Below are 22,992 nucleotides of genomic sequence, written 5' to 3'. Positions count from 1 at the left end.
GGCGGAGGGAGGTTTCAGGGGTTGTGGTTAACAAGGGGTTGACGTTGTCGCTCGCGCGTATGTGCGTGACGTCATGTTACCACTCCCCGAGGGGGGGCGTGGACGACTTGAGTGACGTCACGCACGGGGCTGGGTGACGTCACGCACGGAGACAGAGAGTCGAGGTCTCCGTATCTCTGTGTGGTGTGAAGTTGGGGGAGACAAAGGTGGCCGGGCGTGGTGCTGGATACCGACCCCCTTCATAGGTACTGCTACTCGCTACTAACAGCAGCACTTGCGACTGCAGCCTGTGTGAGGCTACCTGGGGGATCTTTGTCTGTGCGCCTGCTCCTGTGACCTGTGAGGAGCGGTGGTGCAGCGGTTAGCGCTACGAACCCGGCGACCCGAGTTCGATTCCTGCTCACGGCCAACACCGCCAGTGACGATTATCTGAACCGATCCTGGTTCTCCCCTAGGTCGACTCAGCCTCAAATGTGTGCCTGGTGCTGTGTGTGTGGTAAACATCGCCACTGGGGGAGAGACAAAGGCGGCCGGGCATGGTGCTGGCCACCCACCCCCTCGTGTGCCGCTCTGGCCTTCCGTAGGTGCTCGCTAACTTCACGTGACGGCCTCAAAGTGCACCTAGCCTGGCACAGGCGCCGTGGTGACGTCACCGCCACTTTGTGGCGAATGGCGGTTCTTGTTGTTGTTGTGTCTGCGCCGGTTTGCAACTTGCAGGCCGACCCTGCCCACGATCCATCGTGGGTTTAACCTGTGGGCTGAGTCGCAGTGTGAGCAGCTCACAGATCCTTCAAAGATCTGGACAGGGTCCCTATCATCGGCGAGCTCCTCCAAGGCTGCTTTGGCTGGGTCATGTAGCCCGCATGCCCAGCCACGGCATTGATCGAGGGGTGCTAAACGGGCGCGGCACGGGCTAAAGATGAGATGGCGCTGATGCGGTACGGGAGGATGTGGAGCTGAGTGGACTTGACGATGACTGGTACCAGCGGTGTCAAGATCGGCCTCTGTGGAGGAGGAGGAGGCTCGTGAAGGACGCTGCTACTGGGCAGTTGGAGGCAGCCGCCCTCCAGCAAAAACGTAACGCAGAGGAGCGACGCTCAAAACAACGAGCAGAGCGCTGGGCTACTAAGAGCACCAAGTTTGCACAGTAGGGGGCACAGGTGGTGCATCTGCCAGTCATCTCTGTCAGAATCAGAATCTTTATTTAGACTGCAGGAGGAATCCGATGAGCTATTAATCTCTTTTCTACAGATGTCCAGTATGGGCATGGGGAGTCAGTGATTTTCAACGGCAAACACACGATACACACAAACACACTATACACAAAAACACGATACACACAAACATGATACACACAAACAAACGATAGGAGTGCAAAATAGAACAAAAGGTAGGCAAGTCGCAAAATGGAAATTAATTGTTTAAGTTCGATTTATCAAGATTGGGCAAGGCAGCAAGAATAACAACAGAACAAGTAGCCAACCGCGCTAATCGGAGGTGCGGGGGAAGGACAACAAATTAAACACAACAACAAGCAGCAGTTCTAAAGGAATTAGTTTGTTAATCTAGAATCTAGATGATGATTTAAAAGTGCATCGTAGCTCCCAATGGCTTCCTGATACCGGAGAGGAAGAGCGTTCCAGACGTCCGCCACAAGCAGCAGCATCTGAAAGCGCCACGCGATGCAGCGACGACCACTGCCTTTGTTCTACAGTTAGCAACCGGTGTCCGTGGTTTCAATCTTCACGCCTTGTTTGCGATACTTCACAGGGGTGGGGCAAGGGAGATTCATTTTACTTCGTGTGCCTCACTCTTTGCCCCAGTCCCAGGACGGGAACGGTGAATGAGGGAGGAAAGATCAAGATCTACTGCCTGATCTGCAACTGGGTGGTGATCAGCCTGCCCGCCCTGGAGGACCACATGAAGCGGCACAGGGGCCTGACCGAGTCCGTGCTATACCAGTGCCCCCACTGCCCGTACAGCACGGACGAAGCGGCCACGCTGATCGGCCACCAGAGGAACCACGCCAACGAGAAGCCCTACAAGTGCTGGGTGTGCAATGAAGTTTTCGCGAATTCGGGAGACTTTTGCTCCCATCAGAGCGTGCACATGAGGCCCTTCGCGTGCCCCACGAGCGGGAAGGCCTCCTCCGCGTCGGGGAGCCTCCGGGCGCGCCGGCAGGCCGGCGCGGGTTCAAGCGTGTCGACGCCGCCGGCCCATCCCCCCTTCCTCAGCCACTGCACCCGCGGGATGGTAGGGGGCGTGACTGCCGCTGGGCAGGTCATGTCGAGCCTTGGGGGCAAGAGTCCCGCGGCGACCCCCTCGGTGACCCCCTCGGCATCGCTAACATCAGAACACGGAGAGACCCTCAGCTTCGAGACGTGGCCGGGGGTGAAGATGGAATTCGACGGTGAAGAACCTTCCACCACACTGCCGATTGTGAAGCGGGAGCACGGAGGGATCGCCAGCTCTGAGATGTGGCCAGCGGTGGAGGTAGAATGTGGGGGTGAGGATTCTTCCTTTAAGTGCTCGGTGTGCGATGAAGTTTTCGTGAATTCGAGAGACTTATGCTTCCATCAGAGCGTGCACGTGAAACAGGCGCGACGCGGGAAGGCGTTCACCCCATCACCAGGAGACGTCTCACCGGACGAGAGGAACCACGCGGGCGAGAGGCCCTACTGCTGCAACGTCTGCGGGGAGGACTTCACTCAGTCGCACCACCTCCTCAACCACCAGAGGATCCACACGAGCAAGAAGCCGTACGCGTGCACCGTGTGCGGCAAGACGTTCGCTCACTCGGCCGTCTTCCTCGCCCACAAGCGGGTCCACACGGGCCAAAAGCCGTACAGGTGCGCCACGTGTGGCAAAGCATTCAAGCAGTCGGGGACGCTCTTCAACCACGAGAAGACCCACGCGGAAGAGAAGCCCTATGGGTGCGCGGCGTGCGGGAAGCGATTCGCGCAGTCAAAGGGCCTTGTCAGACACGCGAGGACCCACACGGGCGAGAGGCCTCACAGGTGCACCACGTGCGGCAAGTCCTTCGCCCAGTCGGACACCTTGCGCATCCACAAGCGCACCCACACGGGCGAGAGGCCGTATGCGTGCGACGTGTGCGGCAGTTCGTTCACGCACGTGGGCACCCTCCACGTGCACAAGAGGACGCACGCGGGCGGGAGGCCCTTCGCATGCCCCACGCGCGGGAAGGCCTCCTCCGGGTCGGGGAGCCTCCGGGCGCAGCAGCAGGCCCGCGCGGGCTCGAGCGCGTCGACGCCGCCGGCCCATCCCCCCCTCCTCCGCCGCTGTGCCGGCGGGAGGGCCAGACTCCACGAGGGCGTGACTGCCGCTGGGCAGGTCGTGGCGAGCCTCGGGGGCGAGGGTCCCGCGACGACCCCCTCGGCATCGCTATCATCAGAACACGGAGAGACCCTCAGCTTTGAGACATGGCCGGGGGTGAAGATGGAATGTGACAGTGAATATCCTTCCACCACCCTGCTGATCATGAAGCAGGAGCGCGGAGGGATCGCCAGCTCTGAGATGTGTCCAGGGGTGAAGGTTGAATCTGAGGGGGAGGATTCTTCCTTTAAGTGCTCGGTGTGCGATGAAGATTTCGTGAATTCGAGAGAATTATGCTTCCATCAGAGCGTGCACATGAAGCAGGCGCAACGCGGGAAGGCATTAGCCCCACCGCCAGGAGACGTCTCACCGGACGAGAGGAACCACGCGGGTGAGAGGCCCTACTGCTGCAACGTGTGCGGGGAGGACTTCACTCAGTCGGACCACCTCCTCAACCACCAGAGGATCCACACAAGCAAGAAGCCGTACGCGTGCGCCGTGTGCGGCAAGACGTTCGCTCACTCGGCCGTTTTCGTCGCCCACAAGCGGGTCCACACGGGCAAAAAGCCGTACAGGTGTGCCACATGTGGAAAGGCATTCAAGCAGTCGGGGACGCTGTTCAACCACGAGAAGACCCACGCGGAAGAGAAGCCCTACGGGTGCACGGTGTGCGGGAAGCGATTCGCCCAGTCAAAGGGCCTCGTCATACACACGAGGACCCACACGGGCGAGAAGCCCTACAAGTGCTCCACGTGCGGCAAGTCCTTCGCCCAGTCGGGCACCCTGGGCATCCACAAGCGCACCCACACGGGCGAGAAGCCGTACGCTTGTGACATGTGCGGCAGCTCGTTCACACACTTGGGCACCCTCCACGTGCACAAGAGGACGCACGCGGGCGGGAAGGCCTCCTCCGGGTCGGGGAGCCTCCGGGCGCGCCGGCAGACCCACGCGGACTCAAGCGTGTTGACGCCGCCGGCCCGTCCCCCCCTCCTCCGCCGCTGCACCCGCAGGAGTGCCGGGCTCCACGAGGGCGTGACTGCCGCTGGGCAGGTTGTGGCGAGCCTCGGGGGCGAGGGTCCCGCGGCGACCCCCTCAGCGACCCCTTTGGCGACCCCCTCGGCATCGCTAACATCAGAACACGGCGAGACCCTCAGCTTCGAGACATGGCCAGGGGTGAAGGTGGAATGCGACGGTGAAGATCCTTCCTCCTCCCTGCCGATCGTGAAGCAGGAGCACGGAGGGATCGCCAGCTCCAAGACGTGGACAGGAGTGAAGGTAGAATGTGGTGGGGAAGATTTTTCAGTTCCCCTCTCGATCGTGAAGCAGGAACGGGAAGAAAGCCCCGGCTGTGAGATGCAGCTGGGATTAATGTGGCACACCGGAGGGAGAGTCTCTGTTTTGGGAACGGATGTTGAGGTCTACGTGGGAAGAGTGAAGGAGGAGGCTCCAAGCAAGCATGTCGAGTGAGAGTGAGTCCTCGAATGGGACCTTTGTTAATTTGGTGGCTCTGGTGGAGGATGTGGGCTAAGCAGAGGGGGCAAGCCTCGTGGAGCGGAGATTAAACACTCAAGAAGCTGATTGTTGTATATATTCCTTTTTCAAAAACATGTATTAAGTGATATTGCCTATTTTTAATTTAATAGATTTTCTTATATGAATGGATTCAGCGCGTTAAAAAAAAATGCAGCGATGCATACCTGCGAACTCCTCCCTCGAAACAAAAGGCCAAAAGGAACCACGCTTAGGGGCAATTAAGAGCATCTGTGTCCACAGGCCATGAGATGACCGCTGGAAGAAGGGGAAAGGGGTCGGGTCTTGATGTGATTTAGGCAATGACTTCAAGAAATTAGAACAGACAGACACGCACGTACACCGGACAAACGGTCACAATCAAATGGACAGTTCTTCCGTCGTCAAAGGAAACCGACCAATCACAGGCCGAGGAGCGAAATGAAAGGAATTCCGGTCCTTTGTGAGAAGACGAGCCGAGGTGAAACATTTCGGAAATAACAAAGAAGCCGAACCATCCAAATCAGTCTTGCAACGGCAAGCTACGGGGTATGGTCCTCGATCATACATGGGTGTCGAGTCTTGCAGAGAGGTGCAATGTGTTGCTAAATATTGAGTTTGGCGCTGACAGACGGAGTATCGCTGAAAGTTTTATTCTACATTTATCCTTGTTTTTAGTCGCTTGCAGAGTCAAGGACTGCGATAAGTTGTATTGTACTAAGCTATAAGAGTTGTGAAAAGCTAAGAGGTGTGGAAATACATTTTATGAGTTTTGGAGAGTGAGGAGCAGCCGATGAGCAGCTCACAGCAGGATCCCTCCTGGGGCAAGGGTGGGCGGCGCAAAGGATGCTCGCGCGAAGCAAGCTGCCGAGACGAGAAGCGACGGGGCCACAGGCATTCCAACTGTTAATCGACCTGGACGCGCAGTTAATCCGTGGACGTGCTTAATCGGAAGCCCCGAGCACACTCCAGCAAAGGTTGAGTTCAAGGATCAACAGTGTCTGGAGCCAAGGGGGTGATGCACTGCCACCCAGCGGAGGAGCTGCGAGTGCTATCTTGCGACGGGACCATCGCGCACATCAACGCAGTAGGAGCCGGACCCATCCTTTCTGCCAGCACGGGCACTGCCGCCAGCATGAACAGCGTAGTGACTCAGCAACCACCCCAGCGGTGGAGAGAGACTGACGGTGCAGCCGAGAACGCCGTGTGTTCGAGACACACACGCCAATCCAGCGCTGGGGACCTGACGTATTTTCGGTACAAGGAACGCTGCACTACGAAGTTCACCTTTGACCTCAGCAGGACAGTTAGCAGGAATAGTACGTGGATAAATCAAACCATACTGCCCGCTATAATTATTGGACCTCGTGGTGACTGCGGTCCAACACACACATACAACGCGCATATCGGTATGAATAAGATTGTTCCAAGAAGTTTTGTTTCGAAAAGGGTTGCCATCCCCAGGTGGTGTGTTAACTATTCGCTAGTCGTGAAAAGCATTGTTCTGTCCTTTGAACCGCATGAATACGGTCGTTTAGAAGTATTTTGGTCATTATGAGAATAGGTTTTCCCCTTTTTCTAGCAACAAAACAGGGGTTAAGATGTTAAAACACCAAACTGAAACCTTTTACAAGGAATCATGTCATGCAAACAGAAAACATTCTCATAATATATGCATGAATATGGTCATTTAGAAGTATTTTAGTCATTAGTTTTCTTTTATCACGTAATATTACCAATGAACTAATTGATGACACACTAAATATTTATAAGCATCTATGTTACGAATCTACACACATGAATACTATTGTTTTGAGATATTTATTTTAATCACAGAATTTTGCCCGTGAATTCATTGATGTCCCATTAGTCAATTGATAAGCATCTGTTAGCCAAACACACACACTCACATGTACACGATTGTTTCAGGATATTTCTTTAATTGCATATTCTTACCAATGAATTCATTGATGTCCACTTTTGCCATTGGACACATGTTTCTTTCGTGCGGTTCCGTATGAATACTGTAATAATTAAGGACTTGTCCTATCGTCGTGTATTGTCGCGCTACTATGAAGAGTTAGCCTATTGTTTTATTGCCCAGTCTGGCCATCACAAATGATACCTCAACGAAGTGGCCTATCATCACGTGGACACTTATATCAGCAGCCAAAGACTCTCTAAACGCCTGGTGATGTTGATTCTAAATGTCGGGGGGGAGGGGGGGGTGGAAACCGGAGGACCTGGGGAAAAATCCACGCGAACCACGGGGAGAGAGATACGTGCAAATTCCAAATATACAGCAGGCCATGTCAGAGCTCGGATTGAACCCACGACCTCCTGTATACCAGACGAGGTAGTTAACATCTCGCCACCATGTCACCCAAAAGCGGAGAAGGCACCAAAGCAAATTTTGAAACAACATCTTTTTGGGACCTTTGGCGATCTGGAGGTGTGGGCGACGCAACAGGCATGGATGGATAACGTGCAACAGACTTTAAACTTTGGAAAACAATCTAGAGCGGTGGTTATTAACCTTCACTGCAGCATTGCACCCCGTTGGTTCTCAATGGTAAAACAAAAATGTATGTTAATAAATATGCAGGGCTTGATGGAACAAAGTTGTTTACTTGCCCGTGCTTAATTTGTGTTTTTGATTATTTACCGTCTAAAAAAAAACCTGGTCATTTCTCGCACACCCCCAACAAAGGGAATCTCGCACCCTCAGGTGGTGCGTGCACCCCAGTTTAAGAACCACTGCTCTCATGGGATTGGACAGGGGAATAGGTGAGTGGGTGAATGAGTGTTAAGTCTGTAGACAGTGTTGAGTCTATGGGTAGTGTTGAGTCTGTTTCGATGATTTACCCTTCTAAAAAAGATTCTGCCATGTCTCGCTACCCCCAGAAAAGGGCATCTCGCACCCAGGTGTGCACCGCAGGTTAAGAAGTAAAACCACTGGTCTAGACTCATTAGAACTTACACGATTATGGTAGCGTATGTGTATTCGACGAGTAACTGGTGGTGCACCTTGGGGAGGCTTCACAACACTAAATAAGTTCTCAAAAACTCGCGGCAGAACCGGTTGAGATTGCAGCTTGTCCAGCGAAGCAAATTTGCTGCCACTTAATTTTTCTCGGTTGACTCCGTTGGTAATTCACGAACGGCGCGGTCTCGCGGGCGGGAGGAATGCATTGTGGCCACGTTTGGTCGTACTCGACCATCGATAGAATGTCCTACTCCACGCAAGACGCCCGTCCCCCCTCACTTCACACTCAACGGGGAGACGGTCGAATCTCGACCTCCGCTTTTTAGTTTCACGCCCGCGCGTATCTCACAGCCGGCGCTTTCCTCGGTTTGCTGCTTCGTGAGCGACTGGGTGAGAGGCCAGGATCTTCTCCGCAGGATTCCATCTTCACGCCCGGCCACAGCTCGCAGCCTGAGCTCCCGGTTTCTCGCAACAGGGGGAAGAGGCGCATGCACAAACGTCCGTGACATGTCGGGTTCCACTGAGTCACCCCTCTGCCCACCACCTTCACGAGCTCCATCTGACCCCGCCCTCCGTTTGTAACATTGCACGGTTCATAAGTCGTGTACAGCGCCATATTTCAATGCCCGCATGGTCGGTGTTGTGAAACGTGTTACGGTTCAACGCAACAAAAAGGTTAATGCACCGTTAACACCTCGTAAATTAAGAGGAAACGTCGTACATTTGCATGTAATACTGAACTGTAACAAATACGATCAAGTCAATTGTTTTGGCTGTCTGTCTCTCTGTGTCCATGCCTGCCATGTAACGCTTTTTAACTGACAAACTATTGGGTTTACGTTTCAAGAAAGTACACAAATACAACAAACTCAGCCACCGGATGAACACTTGCTATTTGTTTTTGCCCTTGGTCCAATCTAAACTAAGAAAATCACACTTTATACATCGTATGCTAATCATCATAACGTTGAGCCGCGTGCCAAAGCACCCATTTATAGAGTCGCCTATCTAGCCAGCACAGGAGGTCATAAAGGTCATGTAAACTCATCAGCGTTGACTGATGTTCATCTTTGTTGGGCGTAAGTCACCACCACCATGTCTTGCCTCCCATTGATGAAGAAGCAAAGCCCACAGTAGCTTGGGGTTCACAGCTTCCCACACCTCACCGCCATGCCCCAATGCCCCCATCATTCTAAGAGCCACTCTGTTATTTTGTCCACCCCTCAAGTGCTTGGAGGCACAACCTGGCCACAGACGTCACTGACGTGTCGTCAATCGCGCCTGTGTGTGCGTTACGTCATGTTACCACCGCCCGGGGGGAGGGGCCTGTGGACGCCGTGAGTGACGTCACGAACTGGGTTGGGTGACGTCACGCACAGATACAGGCCTCCGTGTCTGCGTGGTTGTGCGTCTTGTGTAGCGGTGTAAAGTTCAACATCGCCACTGGGGGAGAGGCAAAGGCGGCCGGGCGTGGTGTTGGCCACCCCCCCCCCCCCGTGTGCCGTTCTGGCCTTCGTAGGTGCTCGCTAACAGCACTTGCCCCAACAGTCTGGTAAGGCTACACGAGGGATATTCTTTGGTTATTTCCGTAGATACAAAATAAAAATAATAAATACAATAAAATAAGCATTTAAATAATGAAACACAAGCGGTCTTTTCTCTACGCCTGAGGAAGACTGCTTGTGTTGCGATCGAAACGTCGGGGGTTTTTTTGCTTTTATTTGTAATTACATTTTTAGGGGCCGTCCATAAATGACGTCACGCGATTTTGGCCGATTTTTGCCCTCCCCCGCTCGTCACGGCGTCACAAAAAGTCAGACCCCCCTCAAATATGACGTCACAAAGCTTTGCCCCCCCCCCCACAAACCATCTTTACATTTTGATAATAAAACATGCTTCAAATCGCTTGAAACTATTGCCATTGTAGTGCGTATTTAATGTGGCGCTGCACTCTGATGTTGTAGGAGAAAACATGTATTAAAAAGGAGGCGCTGGAAAGCTGAAATTTAGCATAACATTCACTTGAAAATATTCAACGTCTAACTAAAACTGCAGATGTTCAGAATATGATATATAAATTATCTTATTATAAATTATTAAAAGTAATTATAACTATAAAAAAAATACTTGAATCTTTGTAGTAGAACGAAGCAAAATGGAGAGTACAATTATAACAATCACATTAATTCCACAGAATGAAAAGCCCTGGTAGAATAATTTAAATCAAAATGTTTAATAACATTCATAAAAAAAAAATACAAAATGTATGCTTCTCCATTCTCCCATGCAGAAGCAAAATGCTCCTTCATGGAATAAATAAAAGGTGACCTTAGTAAATGTAAATAATAAAATAATTAATAATGAAAATGTATCTAAATTAGTGTTGTTATAACAATTATATTTATTTAAAGTTGTGCATTTTGACATGACATCACATTTCTAAAACCTCCCCCTCCCCCCCTCGTCACACATCGTCACAAATGTCTGACCCCCCTCCCCCCCTTAGGTGTGTGACGTCATTTATGGACGGCCCCTTATTTTCTATCTACGTGACTACCGAAAGAACCAAAGAATGTGAATTCCTGCGGTCACGGAAGTTTTAAGTCAAATTTTATACCAGGGATCTTTTTAATTTTCGGGTCTGCATCTCTGTCCTCCTGCCAGCAGTGAGCCCTCGACACTTCACGTGACGGCCTCAAAGTGCACCTAGCCTGCCACAGGCGCCGTGGTGACGTCACCGCCACTTTGTGGCGAATGGTGGTTCTTGTTGTTGTTGTGTCTGCGCTGGTTTGCAACTTGCAGGCCGGCCATGCCCACGATCCATTGTGGGTTTAACCTGCAGGCTGAGTCGCAGTGTGAGGAGCTCACAAAGATCTGGACAGGGTCCCTATCATCGGCGAGCTCCTCCAAGGCTGCTTTGACTGGGTCATGTAGCCCGCATGCCCAGCCACCGCATGCCCAAGCAGCATCTCTTTGGCCGGATAGAGGGGGGCTAAACGGGTGCGGTACGGGCTGGGGATAAGATGGCGTTGATGCGGTACGGGAGGATGTGGAGCTGAGTGGACTTGCCAATGACTGGTACCAGCGGTGTCAAGATTGGCCGCTGTGGAGGAGGAGGAGGCTCGTGAAGGACGCTGCTACTGGGCAGTTGGGGGCAGTCGCCCTCCAGCAACAACGTAGGGTAGAGGAGCGACGCTCACAACAACGAGCAGAGCGCCGTGCGACTAAAACGCAGCAAGTTTGCACAGTAGGGGGCACAGGTGGTGTATCTGCTCATCATCTCAGTCAGAATCAGAATCTTTATTGTGACTGCAGGAGGAGGAATCCGATGAGCTATTAAGCTCTTTTCTACATATGTCCAATGTGGGCATGGAGAGTCAGTGATTTTCAATGGCAAACACACGATACACACACACACACGATATGAGTTTAAGTCCGATTTATCAAGATTGGGCAAAGCAGAAAAAATAACAGAACAGTTGCTAACCGTGCTAATCGGAGGTGCGGGGAAAGGACAACACAACAAAAATCAGCAGTTCTAAAGAAATTAGTTTGTAAATTTTGATGATGATTTAAAAGTGCATCGTCGCTGCCAGTGGCTTCCTCATACCGGAGAGGAAGAGCGTTCCAGACATCCACCACAAGCAGCAGCATCTGAAAGTGCCACGCGACGCAGCGGCGACCACTGTTTTTGTTCGACGGATAGCAACTGGTGTTCGTGGTTTCTAGCTTCACGACTTGTTTGCGATATTCATAATAATGAATAATATTGGTCGCGAAAGCCTACGTGTTAAACTTGTTTGCGATACTTCACAGGGGCAGGGCGGGGGAGATTAATTTTCTTTCGTGTGCCTCACTCTTTGCCCCAGTGCCAGGACGGGAACGATGAACGAGGGAGGAGAGATGAAGATCTACTGCCCGATCTGCAACTGGGTGGTGATCAGCCTGCCTGCCCTGGAGGACCACATGAAGCAGCACAGGCGCCGGACCGAGTCCGTGCTGTACCAGTGCCCCCACTGCCCGTACAGCACGGACAAAGCGGCCACTCTGATCGGCCACCAGAGGAGCCACGCCGACGATAAGCCCTACAAGTGCTGGGTGTGCGATGAAGTTTTCGCGAATTCAGGAGACTTCTGCTCCCATCAGAGCGTGCACATGAAGCGGGCGCGACGCGGGAAGGCATTCTCCCCACCGCCAGGAGACGTCTCACCGGACGGGAGGATCCGCGCAGACGAGAGGCCCTACTGCTGTAACGTCTGTGGAGAGGACTTCACTCAGTCGCAACACCTCCTCAACCACCAGAGGATCCACACGAGCGAGAAGCCGTACGCGTGCACCGTGTGCGGCAAGACGTTCACTCACTCGGCCGTCCTTGTCGCCCACAAGCGGGTCCACACGGGCAAAAAGCCGTACAGGTGCGCCACATGTGGCAAGGCATTCAAGCAGTCGGGGACGCTCTTCAACCACGAGAAGACCCACGCGGAAGAGAAGCCCTACGGGTGCGCGGCGTGCGGGAAGCGATTCGCCCAGTCGAGGGGCCTCGTCATACACGCGAGGACCCATACGGGCGAGAGGCCGTACAGGTGCTCCACGTGCGGGAAGTCATTCGCCCAGTCGGGCACCCTGGGCATCCACAAGCGCACCCACACAGGCGAGAGGCCGTACGCGTGCGACGTGTGTGGCAGCTCGTTTACGCACTTGGGCACCCTCCACGTGCACAAGAGGACGCACGCCGGCGGGAGGCCCTTCGCGTGCCCCAAACGTGGGAAGGCCTCCTCCGGGTCGGGGAGCCTCCAGGCGCGCCGCCACACCCGCGAGAGGGCCGGGCTCCACGAGGGTGCGACTGCCACTGGGCAGGTCGTGGCAAGCCTCGGGGGCGAGGGTCCCGCGACGACCCCCTCGGCGATCCCCTCAGCGACCCCCTCGGCATTGCTAACATCAGAACACGGAGAGACTCTCAGCTTCGAGACGTGGCCGGGGGTTAAGGTGGAATGCGACGGTGAAGATCCTTCCGCCTCCCTGTCGATCGTGAAGCGGGAGCACGATGGGATCGCCAGCGTCGAGACTTGGCCAGGGGTGAAGGTAGAACTGGGGGGGGAGGATTCTTCAGTTCCCTTCTCGATCGTGAAGCAGGAACGGGAAGAAATCCCCGGCTGTGAGACGCGGCTGGGGTGAAGGTGGCACACGGGAGGCCGAGTCTCTGCTTTGGGAACGGATGTTGAGGTCTATGTGGGAAGTTTTGTTTCGAAAAGGGTTGCCATCCCAAGGTGGTGTGTTAACTATTAGCTAGTCATGAAAAGCATTGTTCTCTCCCTTGAACCGCATGAATAGAGACAGCTTTCTTTCAAGCCTAGTCTCAAACGGTGTCTCTGGTGTGGACCAATCCGTTTCAAAGACAATGCATATATTATCAGAGTATGTTTTTGTTTGCATTCTGACCACAAGTATTGTGGTTAATGCAGGCACGATTCCTTGTAAAAGGTTTAAGTTTGGTGTTTTAACATCTGAACACCTGTTTTGTTGCCAGAAAAAAGGGGAAAACCTATTCTCATATTTTGGTACTGGCAAAGGAGGTCTCATGATGATATTTATTTAATTGCATAATCTTGCCAATTAATTGGTTGATGCCCCCTTTTGCCATTGGGCACATGTTTATTTAGCACGTTTCCATATTAATATTGTCACTTTTAAGGACTTTCCTATCGTTGTGTATTGTTGCTTTACTATTGCTCAGTCTAACAACGTAACCATTGAGGGTAAATTGGACAGTTCGATGAGTAGGACATCTTCAGGAGTACTGTTGTGGCAATTCCGATCATAAGTGTGTTCGCATATTAGAGTGTTTTTAGATGTTCAAGTTACTTAACACAGCAGAGTCTGAGTGGTTTCTTCCTAAGTTCATGCATAATAATTTTAATTATAAGAACTGTATCCTGCGGCGAGATCTGAGTCCCGAGACTGGACATAATTACACTAAAATATAATCGGTAAAAGTTTAAGCGAGAATCATGGTATTATCACGATTGGTTATACACCCCTAGACAACGAAGCCGAGCTTAATTTACACAATTACAAACATTTGCATAATTTCTTAAATTTGCATACTTTCTTGAAATGACATATTTATTATTTATATATGTTTATTTTTAAAAATAATATATACAACATGACCGAGAGAGATAAATGTTGAGAAAATGCGGCGCGATACATCGGCCGTTCGAAATGGCGCAAGCGTGTCTGCACGACTGTGAAGGACTGAAGGTACACAAGGTGGAGGCAATATCTTTTGCTCTGAACCGATACACGTGAAGTGAAAACTACGTAGACTCTTTGTTTTACTTTACCAGGTAAGGCCCACCACTGAGTCATGTAGCTCTTTTTCGCAAGTGACCTGACCATCACAAATGATACGGGGCCGTCCATAAATAACGTCAAGCGCTTTTGGACGATTCCCCCCCCCCCCCTTCGTCACACGGCGTCACAAAAAGTCAGACCCCCCCCTGAAATATGACGTCACAAAGCTCTGCCCACCCCCCAAAAATCCAAAAATAAAACATGCTCCAAATCGCTCAAAACTATTGTCATTGTAGTGCGTATTTAATGTGGCGCTGCACACTGATGTAGGATAATTTTTTTTATTAAAAAGTCTATTTAATTAAGTAGAACGTGTTGTCTATATTTATTTAAAATTGCGCATTTTGATGTGACGTCACATTTATTAACCCCCCCCCCACCTCGTCACAAATATCTGACCCCCCCCCCTAGGTGCGTGACGTTATTTATGGACGGCCCCTTATAGCAGCAGCCAACTGCTCTCTAAACGCCTGGTGATGTTGATTCTAAATGTCGGGGGGTGGGAAGGGGAAACTGGAGCACCCGGAGAAAATCCACGTGAACGACGGGGAGAGAGACACGTGCAAATTCCACATATACAGCAGCCCGTGTCAGTGCTGGGATTGAACCCACGACCTGTAATACCAGACGAGGTAGTTAACATCTCACCACCCTATCATCCAACGGCGGAGAAGACACCAGACCAAATTTTGAAACAACGCCTTTTGGGGACCTTTGGCGATCTGGAGGTATGGGCGAAGCAACATGCATGGATGGATAACGTGCAACGGACTTTAAACTTTGGTAAACACTCTAGAGCGGTCGTTCTTAACATTCTCTGCAGCCTTGCACCCCGTTGGTTCTCAATCCTTACAAAAAATATATCATGTTAATAAATACGCAGGGCTTGATGAAACAAATTGTGGACTTACGTGCCCATGCTTAGTTTGTGTTTAAGATTTACCTTTAAAAAATCTGTCCATTTCTCGCACACCCCCAACAAATGGAATCTGGGTGAATGATTGTTAAGTCTAGGCAGTGTTGAGTCTATGGGTAGTGTTGAGTCTATGGGCAGTGTTGAGTCTATGGGTAGTGTTGAGTCTATGGGTAGTGTTGAGTCTATGGGCAGTGTTGAGTCTATGGGCAGTGTTGAGTCTAAGGGCAGTGTTGAGTCTATGGGTAGTGTTGAGTCTATGGGCAGTGTTGAGTCTATGGGGCAGTGTTCGGGAGGTTAAAGGCGGGGCCCTGGAATCTGTCCGGCCACCAAATTGTCTACCGCATCGCACGACGTCACGTCTGTTTGCAGAACAAACATCATGCCCTTCGTTGCCATTGACGTCACGTCTCTTCGCACCCACCCCACCGGTCGTGACGTCACGTCACTTCGTCCTCCACCGGTCGTGACGTCATCACCCCAACCGCTCGTGACGTCACGCCGGCGTTGCTTGCTCCCACTTTCCCCCCCCCACGTCATTCGCACGCGACGGAAGGAAGACGACGGAGAGGGAGCGGAGGTCGTGGGGGAGAGACCGTGGGAGAGAGACCGTGGGTGAGAGACCGTGGGTGAGAGACCGTGGGGGAGAGACCGTGGGTGAGAGACCGTGGGGGAGAGACCGTGGGGGAGAGACCGTGGGTGAGAGACCGTGGGTGAGAGACCGTGGGGGAGAGGCCGTGGGTGAGAGGCCGTGGGTGAGAGACCGTGGGAGAGAGACCGTGTGAGAGAGACCGTGGCCGAGAAGACCCGAAGCTTTCTGTGGAGCAACAGACCAGGTAGCTTCCACACAGCGTTACACAGCCGATGAGAAAATAATGCCACTCGACTGATTCGGAGTGAGACCACTGCCCAGGTATGGAAAATTCTCCACTCTCTCCACAACTGGCCCCATCACCAATTTTGAGTTGTGGGGGTGGAGTGTCCGATGGTACAAAATACCCAGGCACATGCTTAGTTTTGGTGGGGCTGATGGTAAGGCCCCACCTCTTAGTGGCACTCACCAGTTTCAGCATCAGCGCCTTCAACTCCTCCTCTGAGTGAGCAGCAATCACCAGATCAGCATGCATAACACGGTTGATTAATAGGGGCCATCCCTTGACCGCACCTGGGCATCGATCAGCCTCAAATTGTATCTGTACCAGATGGAAATTCCTCCGGTACATCCACCAAAGGTTTCGCAAACTACGTGGTCGAAATAGATGTTAAATAATGTGGGAGCCAGAAGACATCCCTTTTGCACCCCAACGTGAACAGAGAATGGCTATGACTCCCGGCCACATAGTTTTACCTGGGCCTGCCCACCATCATGGTTGTGATCAGAGAGCCAGGGACTCCGAAAGCATTAAGAACAACCCAGAGCCCAGGCCTTATTGATGGTGTCATAGACCTTGACCAGGTGTAACAAATCAGAGATGTAGGTGCTGTTGGAATTCCCTACATCTCTGCTGTAGCAGATGGACAAAATATGACATCTGTCCGGGACAGCCCTTTCCCGAAACCACATTGGGGCTCCGCGAGCCTTTCCTCAGCGTGCCCGGCAAGGCAATGTTGAATAATCCTTGCCAGGACCTGTCCCAGCACACTGAGGAGGGAGATGCTCCTGTAGTTGTTATAGTCTGTGCGGTCCCCCTTGTTAACGAGGGGGACCACCAGAGCATTCTTCCAATCCTGCAAAACCTGTCTAGTGGTCACCATCATCACCACCACCACCATCACCGCTACCATCACCACCATCATCACAACCATCATCGCCACCATTACATTATTTAAGGCCACACTCATTACACATTAAGTGCTTGTCACAAATGAACCACAAACCATCACGCAAACTCCGGTCATCCTCACAGCAGTAGTGGCTTCTGGCTAACCATCGAACAAAAACGGTCACCGCATCGCTCACTTTCAGGTGCACTTCTGCGGCCGTCTGGAACACTCTTTAAATTTTAGAAAGCCACTGGAGCTATGCAATTTTAAATCAAATAGATTGTTCTCCTTTCCTCCGCACCTCCGATTAGTGCAGCTGGCAAAGTGCGGTGGAAAAAAAGTTCAACATATGTACGTACATAGAATAAGCTGAGTATGTTATGGCGAAAGTAGGTAAAGCGGGAGGGCGTAAATCAGTGCGTTTCTGCACTTCATTTAGATTATTTTAACCCTTTCCCGTTCTGAGACGTCTGCATGTTGCAGGGTGGGTGTCCCGTTCACCTCGCGGAACGTGCAAGCGGCTCAGCCTTAAGCTTATAGAGAGAGGCATAGTCGTAGTGCCGCTGTTTTTAAAGATGTCGTTACTCACCGCAGAGAAGCGTAGCGACACAACCGGCACACTCTACGATAGCCGGCGCCAACACGGCCCTCCCCCGCATGGCCTTGTGGAGGCCTCACCTACCGATAAAGTTATTTGATTTTTTCTTCCGTGTACGTCATCGGAAGGGGAACAGGATGATTCAAGATGCTAAAGGGGGGGGGGATTAATTTCCCTTCTCGTTTCCTTGCTCTTTGCCCACTGCCGATTTCCCACCGCAAGTGCCAAACTTGAGGACGCGATGAGCCTCAGTGTGGAAGCGGAGGGGACAAGAATCTGCTGCCCGGTGTGCAACTGGGTAGTGGTCAGCCCGCAGGCCCTAGAGGACCACTTGAAGCAGCACGGAGGGCGCACTGAGCCCATCTTGTACCAATGCACCCTGTGCCCGTACAAGACCGACATTCCCTTCGACCTCATCAGCCACCAGAAGACGCACGGCGAGAAGCACTACAAGTGCCGCACGTGCGGGGACGAGTTCGCCGAGCTGGAGTACTTCCGTGCCACCAGCGGCTCCACGTGGAGGAGAGGCTCCACCGGTGCCCCATGTGCAAGAAGGCCTTCGCCCAGCTGGAAACTCTCCAGAGGGTGCATGCGGGTGAGAAGCCGTACCGCTGTGGCGTCTGCAGCATGGACTTCACCCGCGTTGACCACTTCCGCAGCCAACCAGATAATCCACACGGGCGAGAGGCCCAACTGGTGCACAGTGTGCAGGAAGAATTTCACACGGTCGGACTACCTGCGCAGCCACCACAGGACCCACACGGGCGAGAAGCCGTACAGGTGCGATGTGTGCGGTAAGGCGTTCACGCACCTGGGGGGCTTTAACATTCACTAGCGGACGCACACGGGGGAGAGGTCCTAGGCGTGCACCGCGTGCAGGAAGGCCTTCGCGGAGTCGGGGACCCTCCATGTGCACTGGAGGGTCCATGCGAGGGAGATGCGCAGCCGGCGCTGCCTTTGCCGCCGCGGTTGCTCCCGCCGCCACCGTGCCACCACCGCCGTGCGAGCGGGGGACGACACTCGCCGGTTCGGAGGAGCCGCGGCGGGCAGAAGGAGTGAATCGTCCCAGGGAGATCAAAGTGATTCCCAAAGTCGAGAGCCCGGCGGCGACCCCTTCAGCACTGGAGGAGGAAGAATAAAAGGATAAAGTAGAAAGAGAAGGACGTCAAGAAGACGCCACCGTTGAGGCACGCCCGGCGGTTAAGGTGGAAAGCAGAGCCGAAGACTCTTCCGTTTCCTTGGTGGTCGTCAAGCAGGAGTGGGAAGGGAGCTCTGGCTGCGAGCTGTGGCCGGGCGTGAAGGTGGAATCCTGCGGTGCGGATCCTGGCCTCTTGTGGTCACTCGTGAAGCAGGAAGCCGAGGAAGGCGTCGGCTGTGAGACGCTCACAGGCATGAAGCTGGAAAGCGGAGGTCAAGCTTCGTCCATCTCCCCGTTGAGTGTGAAGCAGGAACCTGAAGAGGGCCCCGGCGGTGAGGCGCAGCTGGGGTGCACGTAGGCCGAAGGTTCTGCCCTGGGTGCAAGTCACGGCAGAGTTGTTGAGGAGCATGAACCAGCATCACACAAACTCTCCAGTCATCATCCTCGCAGCAGCAGCAAAGGCGGGCTTTGGCTGGCCGTGAAACATAGACGGTGGTCACCGCATTATCGCGCGGCGCTTTCAGATGCGCTTCTGCTGACATCTGGAACGCTTTTTCTTCTCCATTTTCAGGAAGCCACTGGAGCTATGCAATTTTGAATCGTATAGATTTGTTATCCTTCTCCCGCACCTCCGATTAGCATGGCTGGCTACGTATGGTGTGAAAGAAGTTCAACATATGTACATACAATTAGCCGAGTACTTTATAGCGAAAGTACGTAAAGCGGGAGTGCGTAAATCGGGGCGTTTCTGCACCTCATTGGGGGTGTTTCAACCCTTTCCAGTTCCGAGACGAGTGCAAGTTGCAGGCTGGGTGTCCAGTTCACCTCGCGGAACGTGCAGGCGGCCCAGCCTTAATTTTATGTTGCGCCGATGATTTTAAATATATTGTTACTCACCGCAGAGAACGGAAGCGGCACGACCTCCACACTCTACAATAGCCGGCACCAAACCACGCCACACGCCCTCCCCCCCGCATGGCCTCGGTTACCGATAAAGTTATTTTTGTTTTTCTTCTGGTTTTATTTCCGATGACGTACACGTACGTCACCAGAACGGGAAAAGGGTGAATCAAGATGCTAAGGGGCGAGGATTAATTTCCCTTCTTGTCCCCTCACTCTCTGCCCACCGCCAGTGCCGAACACGGGGACACGATGAGCGCCAGCACGGAAGCGGAGGGGACAAGGATCTGCTGCCCGGTGTGCAACTGGGTGGTGGTCAGCCCGCAGGCCCTGGAGGACCACTTGAAGCGGCACGGAGGGCGCACCGAGCCCATCTTGTACCAGTGCACCCTGTGCCCGTACAAGACCGACAAGCCCTTCGTCCTCATCAGCCACCAGAAGACGCACGTCGGTGAGAAGCCCTACAAGTGCCGCACGTGCGGGGAGGCCTTCGCCGAGCCGGAGGACTTCCGCGTCCACCAGCGCCTCCACGTGGAGGAGAGGCCTCACCGGTGCCCTGTGTGCAGGAAGGGGTTCGCCCAGGCCGAGGCCCTCGCGACGCACCAGAGGGTGCACGCCGGCGAGAAGCCGTACCGCTGCGACGTGTGCGGCATGGGCTTCACCCGCGTCGACCACTTCCGCGGCCACCAGATGATCCATACGGGCGAGAACGCCTACCAGTGCTCCGTGTGCGGCGCCACCTTCGGCCGCGCCGAGCACCTGCGCAGTCACAACAGGACGCACACGGGCGAGCGACCGTACGCGTGCGCCGAGTGCGGCAAGGCGTTCGCCAACTCGGGCACGCTGTCGGCGCACCGGCGGACGCACACGGGCGAGCGGCCGTACGCGTGCGGTGAGTGTGGCAAGGCGTTCGCGCAGTCGGGTGGACTCCTGGCTCACCGGGAGACCCACGCCAGGGCGAGGGCCCGCGCGTGCCCCACCTGCGGGAGGGCGGCGCCAGGGCGCTCCGCGCTGGCCCGGCGCCAGGGCGGGAAGGGGCGCCGGAGTTGCGTGGCCTGTGGAAGGACGATCGCCCGAGGGGCGGCGAAGACGGAGGCGGCGGTGGCGGCGGTGGCGGCAGGGATTCGGGGAGGACAAGCGGCCGGTGACGCGGACGATGGCGGTGACGACGGCGGTGATGACGGCGGAGACGGTGACGACGGCGGTGGCGACAACGGCGGCGGTGACAACGGCGGCAGCGGTGATGACGGCGGTGGTGACGACGATGACTACGATGGCGGCGGCGGCGGATGTCGGCCTGTGGCCCCTTCCACGTCGGAGAGGGGACACGGTCACGAGACATGGCCAGGCGTGCCTGCGGATGGAGATGGAGGGGATCCTTCCCTACGCCCATCAGTGGCGCAGCGGGGCAGCTGAAGATGCTGCCGGTTGCGAGCCCCGGCAAGGCGAGGGGGTGGACTAACGATGTTCGGGAGGTTCGCCCGAGTGATGCGGAGTCGCGGGGGCCACGGAGAGCGGTGTATGAAGCGAGTTCTTTTCTGAAAATTGGACGATTTGGCGGTGCCCGTGGAGGATGTCGAACTTCTTTCGCACCGTACATAGGCAACCGTGATTATCGGGAGGTGCGGGGGAAAGACAACAAACTAAACACAAATAGCAGTTCTAAAGAAATGAGTTCTCAATGCAGTACAGTTGCGTAGTGTAGAATAGTGTAGTGTATAGTGGTGTAGTGTATAGTGGAGTGCAGCGGTGGCTAACCGGCTTCTCCTGAGCCGCATGCAGATCTTTATTCCACCACATGCGGCTCCCTTCAAGGGGCATAACATAGAACGCACTATTACAGCGGCAAGGACATGTCTACCGTGCTATGCCAAAAACTGTCTATATACACACACTTATATATGTATACACTTGGCACTTTGCAGAACACACAGCTCCTTTTTGGCTCGTAGTCTGTTACGGGTTGGCCACCCCTGGTATAGTGTATAGTACAGGAATCCCTCGCCAACCATGGTTCCATGCACACACGGTTTATTACCTGTGTATTGTCGTAGGTCTATTCTTCCTCGGCGAGGCTTGTGTGTGTGCGGGTGGCGTGCGGCACACACACTCAGTCGGAGACGAGGTAGTCGCAGGAGGCACCGTCCTTCCCATGTTACTTTCCACCGCCACCAACTCCGGCCCCCTCTCTCACGACCACGCTGCCGTATGACCCGACCCAGACATGACCCTGTCCGCGTTGCACCGACAGCGTCAACCGGGACGGCTAACTACTGTCCGGCCGCTCAATAATCGGGCGAAGGCGGCAGCGACGAAGACGGCGGCGACGACAGTGACGACGAGACGAGTCCACTCCCAGAACTGGCAGCCCCGGAGCTCTCGCTGTCTGCTGCTTATATTCCCCTAGGAGTGGCTTGGCTCCGCCCTAGCCACGCCTCCCTTGTCGAACCCACCAGAGATAGTTCCAGGGGCCTCCCCACAAGGTCTACCGTGACTCTTGCCCCAGTTCATCCGCGCTGCCGGCACACCTGTGTATATGCTCAACGGCATGTGCGCTAAGTGTCTACCTGCAGTTGCAACTGCTGTACAGCAGTCAGCACTGTGTCACTACACCTGTATACCAACTTTCAAACCACGGGCGTGGGTATTACGTCGTTGCTTTACAGCATGACGTCATTGTCTCGTGTGACGTCATTGTGTGGCCGTGGTGCTGCGCGGCTGATCGGCTTCCCATCCGTTTTGTTGTATCGTAGTGCTGTCCTGTAATTCTCGCAGCGCGCAGATGGCGTCGCATTGCAACCACATTCGGGTTACTTTTGCCCCCTTAATCATGGAGCCCGAAGTGTGGTAGTGAGTGGCGAGGGTGAGTGAGGGTTGTGTCCGTGGCCCCGTAGTAAGACGGTGGGCTAAGAACCTCTTGCTCCTAGTCAGCCCTTCCCCCGACATCTCATCATCAACGTCGTTAACATTCAAGTTATGTAAAGTTAATAGAATATTTGTGTTATGTTATGTTGCATAATGTACCGTATTTAATTCGGTGTTTAGTGAATAAACGGGCAACTTAGTTAAGCTATGATGAGTCTGACTGCGGCTGTGGTCCCACTAACCCCCTATTTATCACAGGCCCTCTGTACTTTACCAACCGGTGATTTTCCTACCGCGCAATTTTCCAGGAACCTAACCCCCCCACGCGGTTGACGAGGAATTTCTGTACTTGCATTTGCGATACAAGATGATAAAACTGGAATTAAGAGATCGGACCGAGTCATTGTTCTCATTCGGAATTCCTGCGTCTTGTCCCGAAGATGCTTGATGAACAGTGCACTAAACCTTTCCCATCGTGGGCAGGGGTTACGTTCCTGCGAATAGAAACGCAGTCGGCAAATCCGCGATCCACAAACTCGAAGGCATCAAATGTAAATCAAGTGGGGCTGGTTTACGGTTCGTGATACAACAGCCACCCCACCTTCCGTTTTATGTTACCCTACGTCAGGGGA

General features: G+C 53.6%; 2 protein-coding genes across 2 annotated transcripts; both read left to right on the top strand.

Annotated features, from left to right (window-relative positions):
- Positions 1–133: 133 nt before the first annotated feature.
- Positions 134–22,677, top strand: LOC144948258 (uncharacterized). The gene is made up of 5 exons (XM_078877681.1): positions 134–245; positions 11,698–12,999; positions 15,468–15,498; positions 15,652–15,710; positions 19,729–22,677. The coding sequence occupies exons 2-5, from the start codon at positions 11,714–11,716 to the stop codon at positions 20,909–20,911; spliced, it is 2,559 nt and encodes an 852-aa protein (XP_078733807.1). The 5' UTR covers positions 134–245; positions 11,698–11,713; the 3' UTR covers positions 20,912–22,677.
- On the top strand, positions 1,244–7,040 carry LOC144948293 (uncharacterized). Its single transcript, XM_078877723.1, has one exon. It carries the CDS (start codon positions 1,921–1,923, stop codon positions 4,798–4,800), a length of 2,880 nt encoding a protein of 959 aa, XP_078733849.1. The 5' UTR covers positions 1,244–1,920; the 3' UTR covers positions 4,801–7,040.
- Positions 22,678–22,992: the final 315 nt, after the last annotated feature.

The sequence above is a fragment of the Lampetra fluviatilis genome, chromosome 48 (assembly GCF_964198595.1).
Source record: "Lampetra fluviatilis chromosome 48, kcLamFluv1.1, whole genome shotgun sequence".
NCBI classification, from domain to species: Eukaryota; Metazoa; Chordata; class Hyperoartia; order Petromyzontiformes; family Petromyzontidae; genus Lampetra; species Lampetra fluviatilis.
The sequence above is the reverse complement of the archived record's forward strand: the minus strand, read 5'-3'. Positions and strand labels throughout refer to the sequence as shown.

Bases quoted from the DNA above. Each gene is read 5' to 3' on its own strand.
- LOC144948293 (XM_078877723.1), top strand. From the start codon at position 1,921: ATGAAGCGGCACAGGGGCCTGACCGAGTCCGTGCTATACCAGTGCCCC.
- LOC144948258 (XM_078877681.1), top strand. From the start codon at position 11,714: ATGAACGAGGGAGGAGAGATGAAGATCTACTGCCCGATCTGCAACTGG. The intron at 15,499-15,651 runs GTCACGTCTCTT...ACGCGACGGAAG, and splicing joins TGCCCTTCGTTGCCATTGAC to GAAGACGACGGAGAGGGAGC. The intron at 15,711-19,728 runs GTGAGAGACCGT...GCCCACCGCCAG, and splicing joins CCGTGGGAGAGAGACCGTGG to TGCCGAACACGGGGACACGA.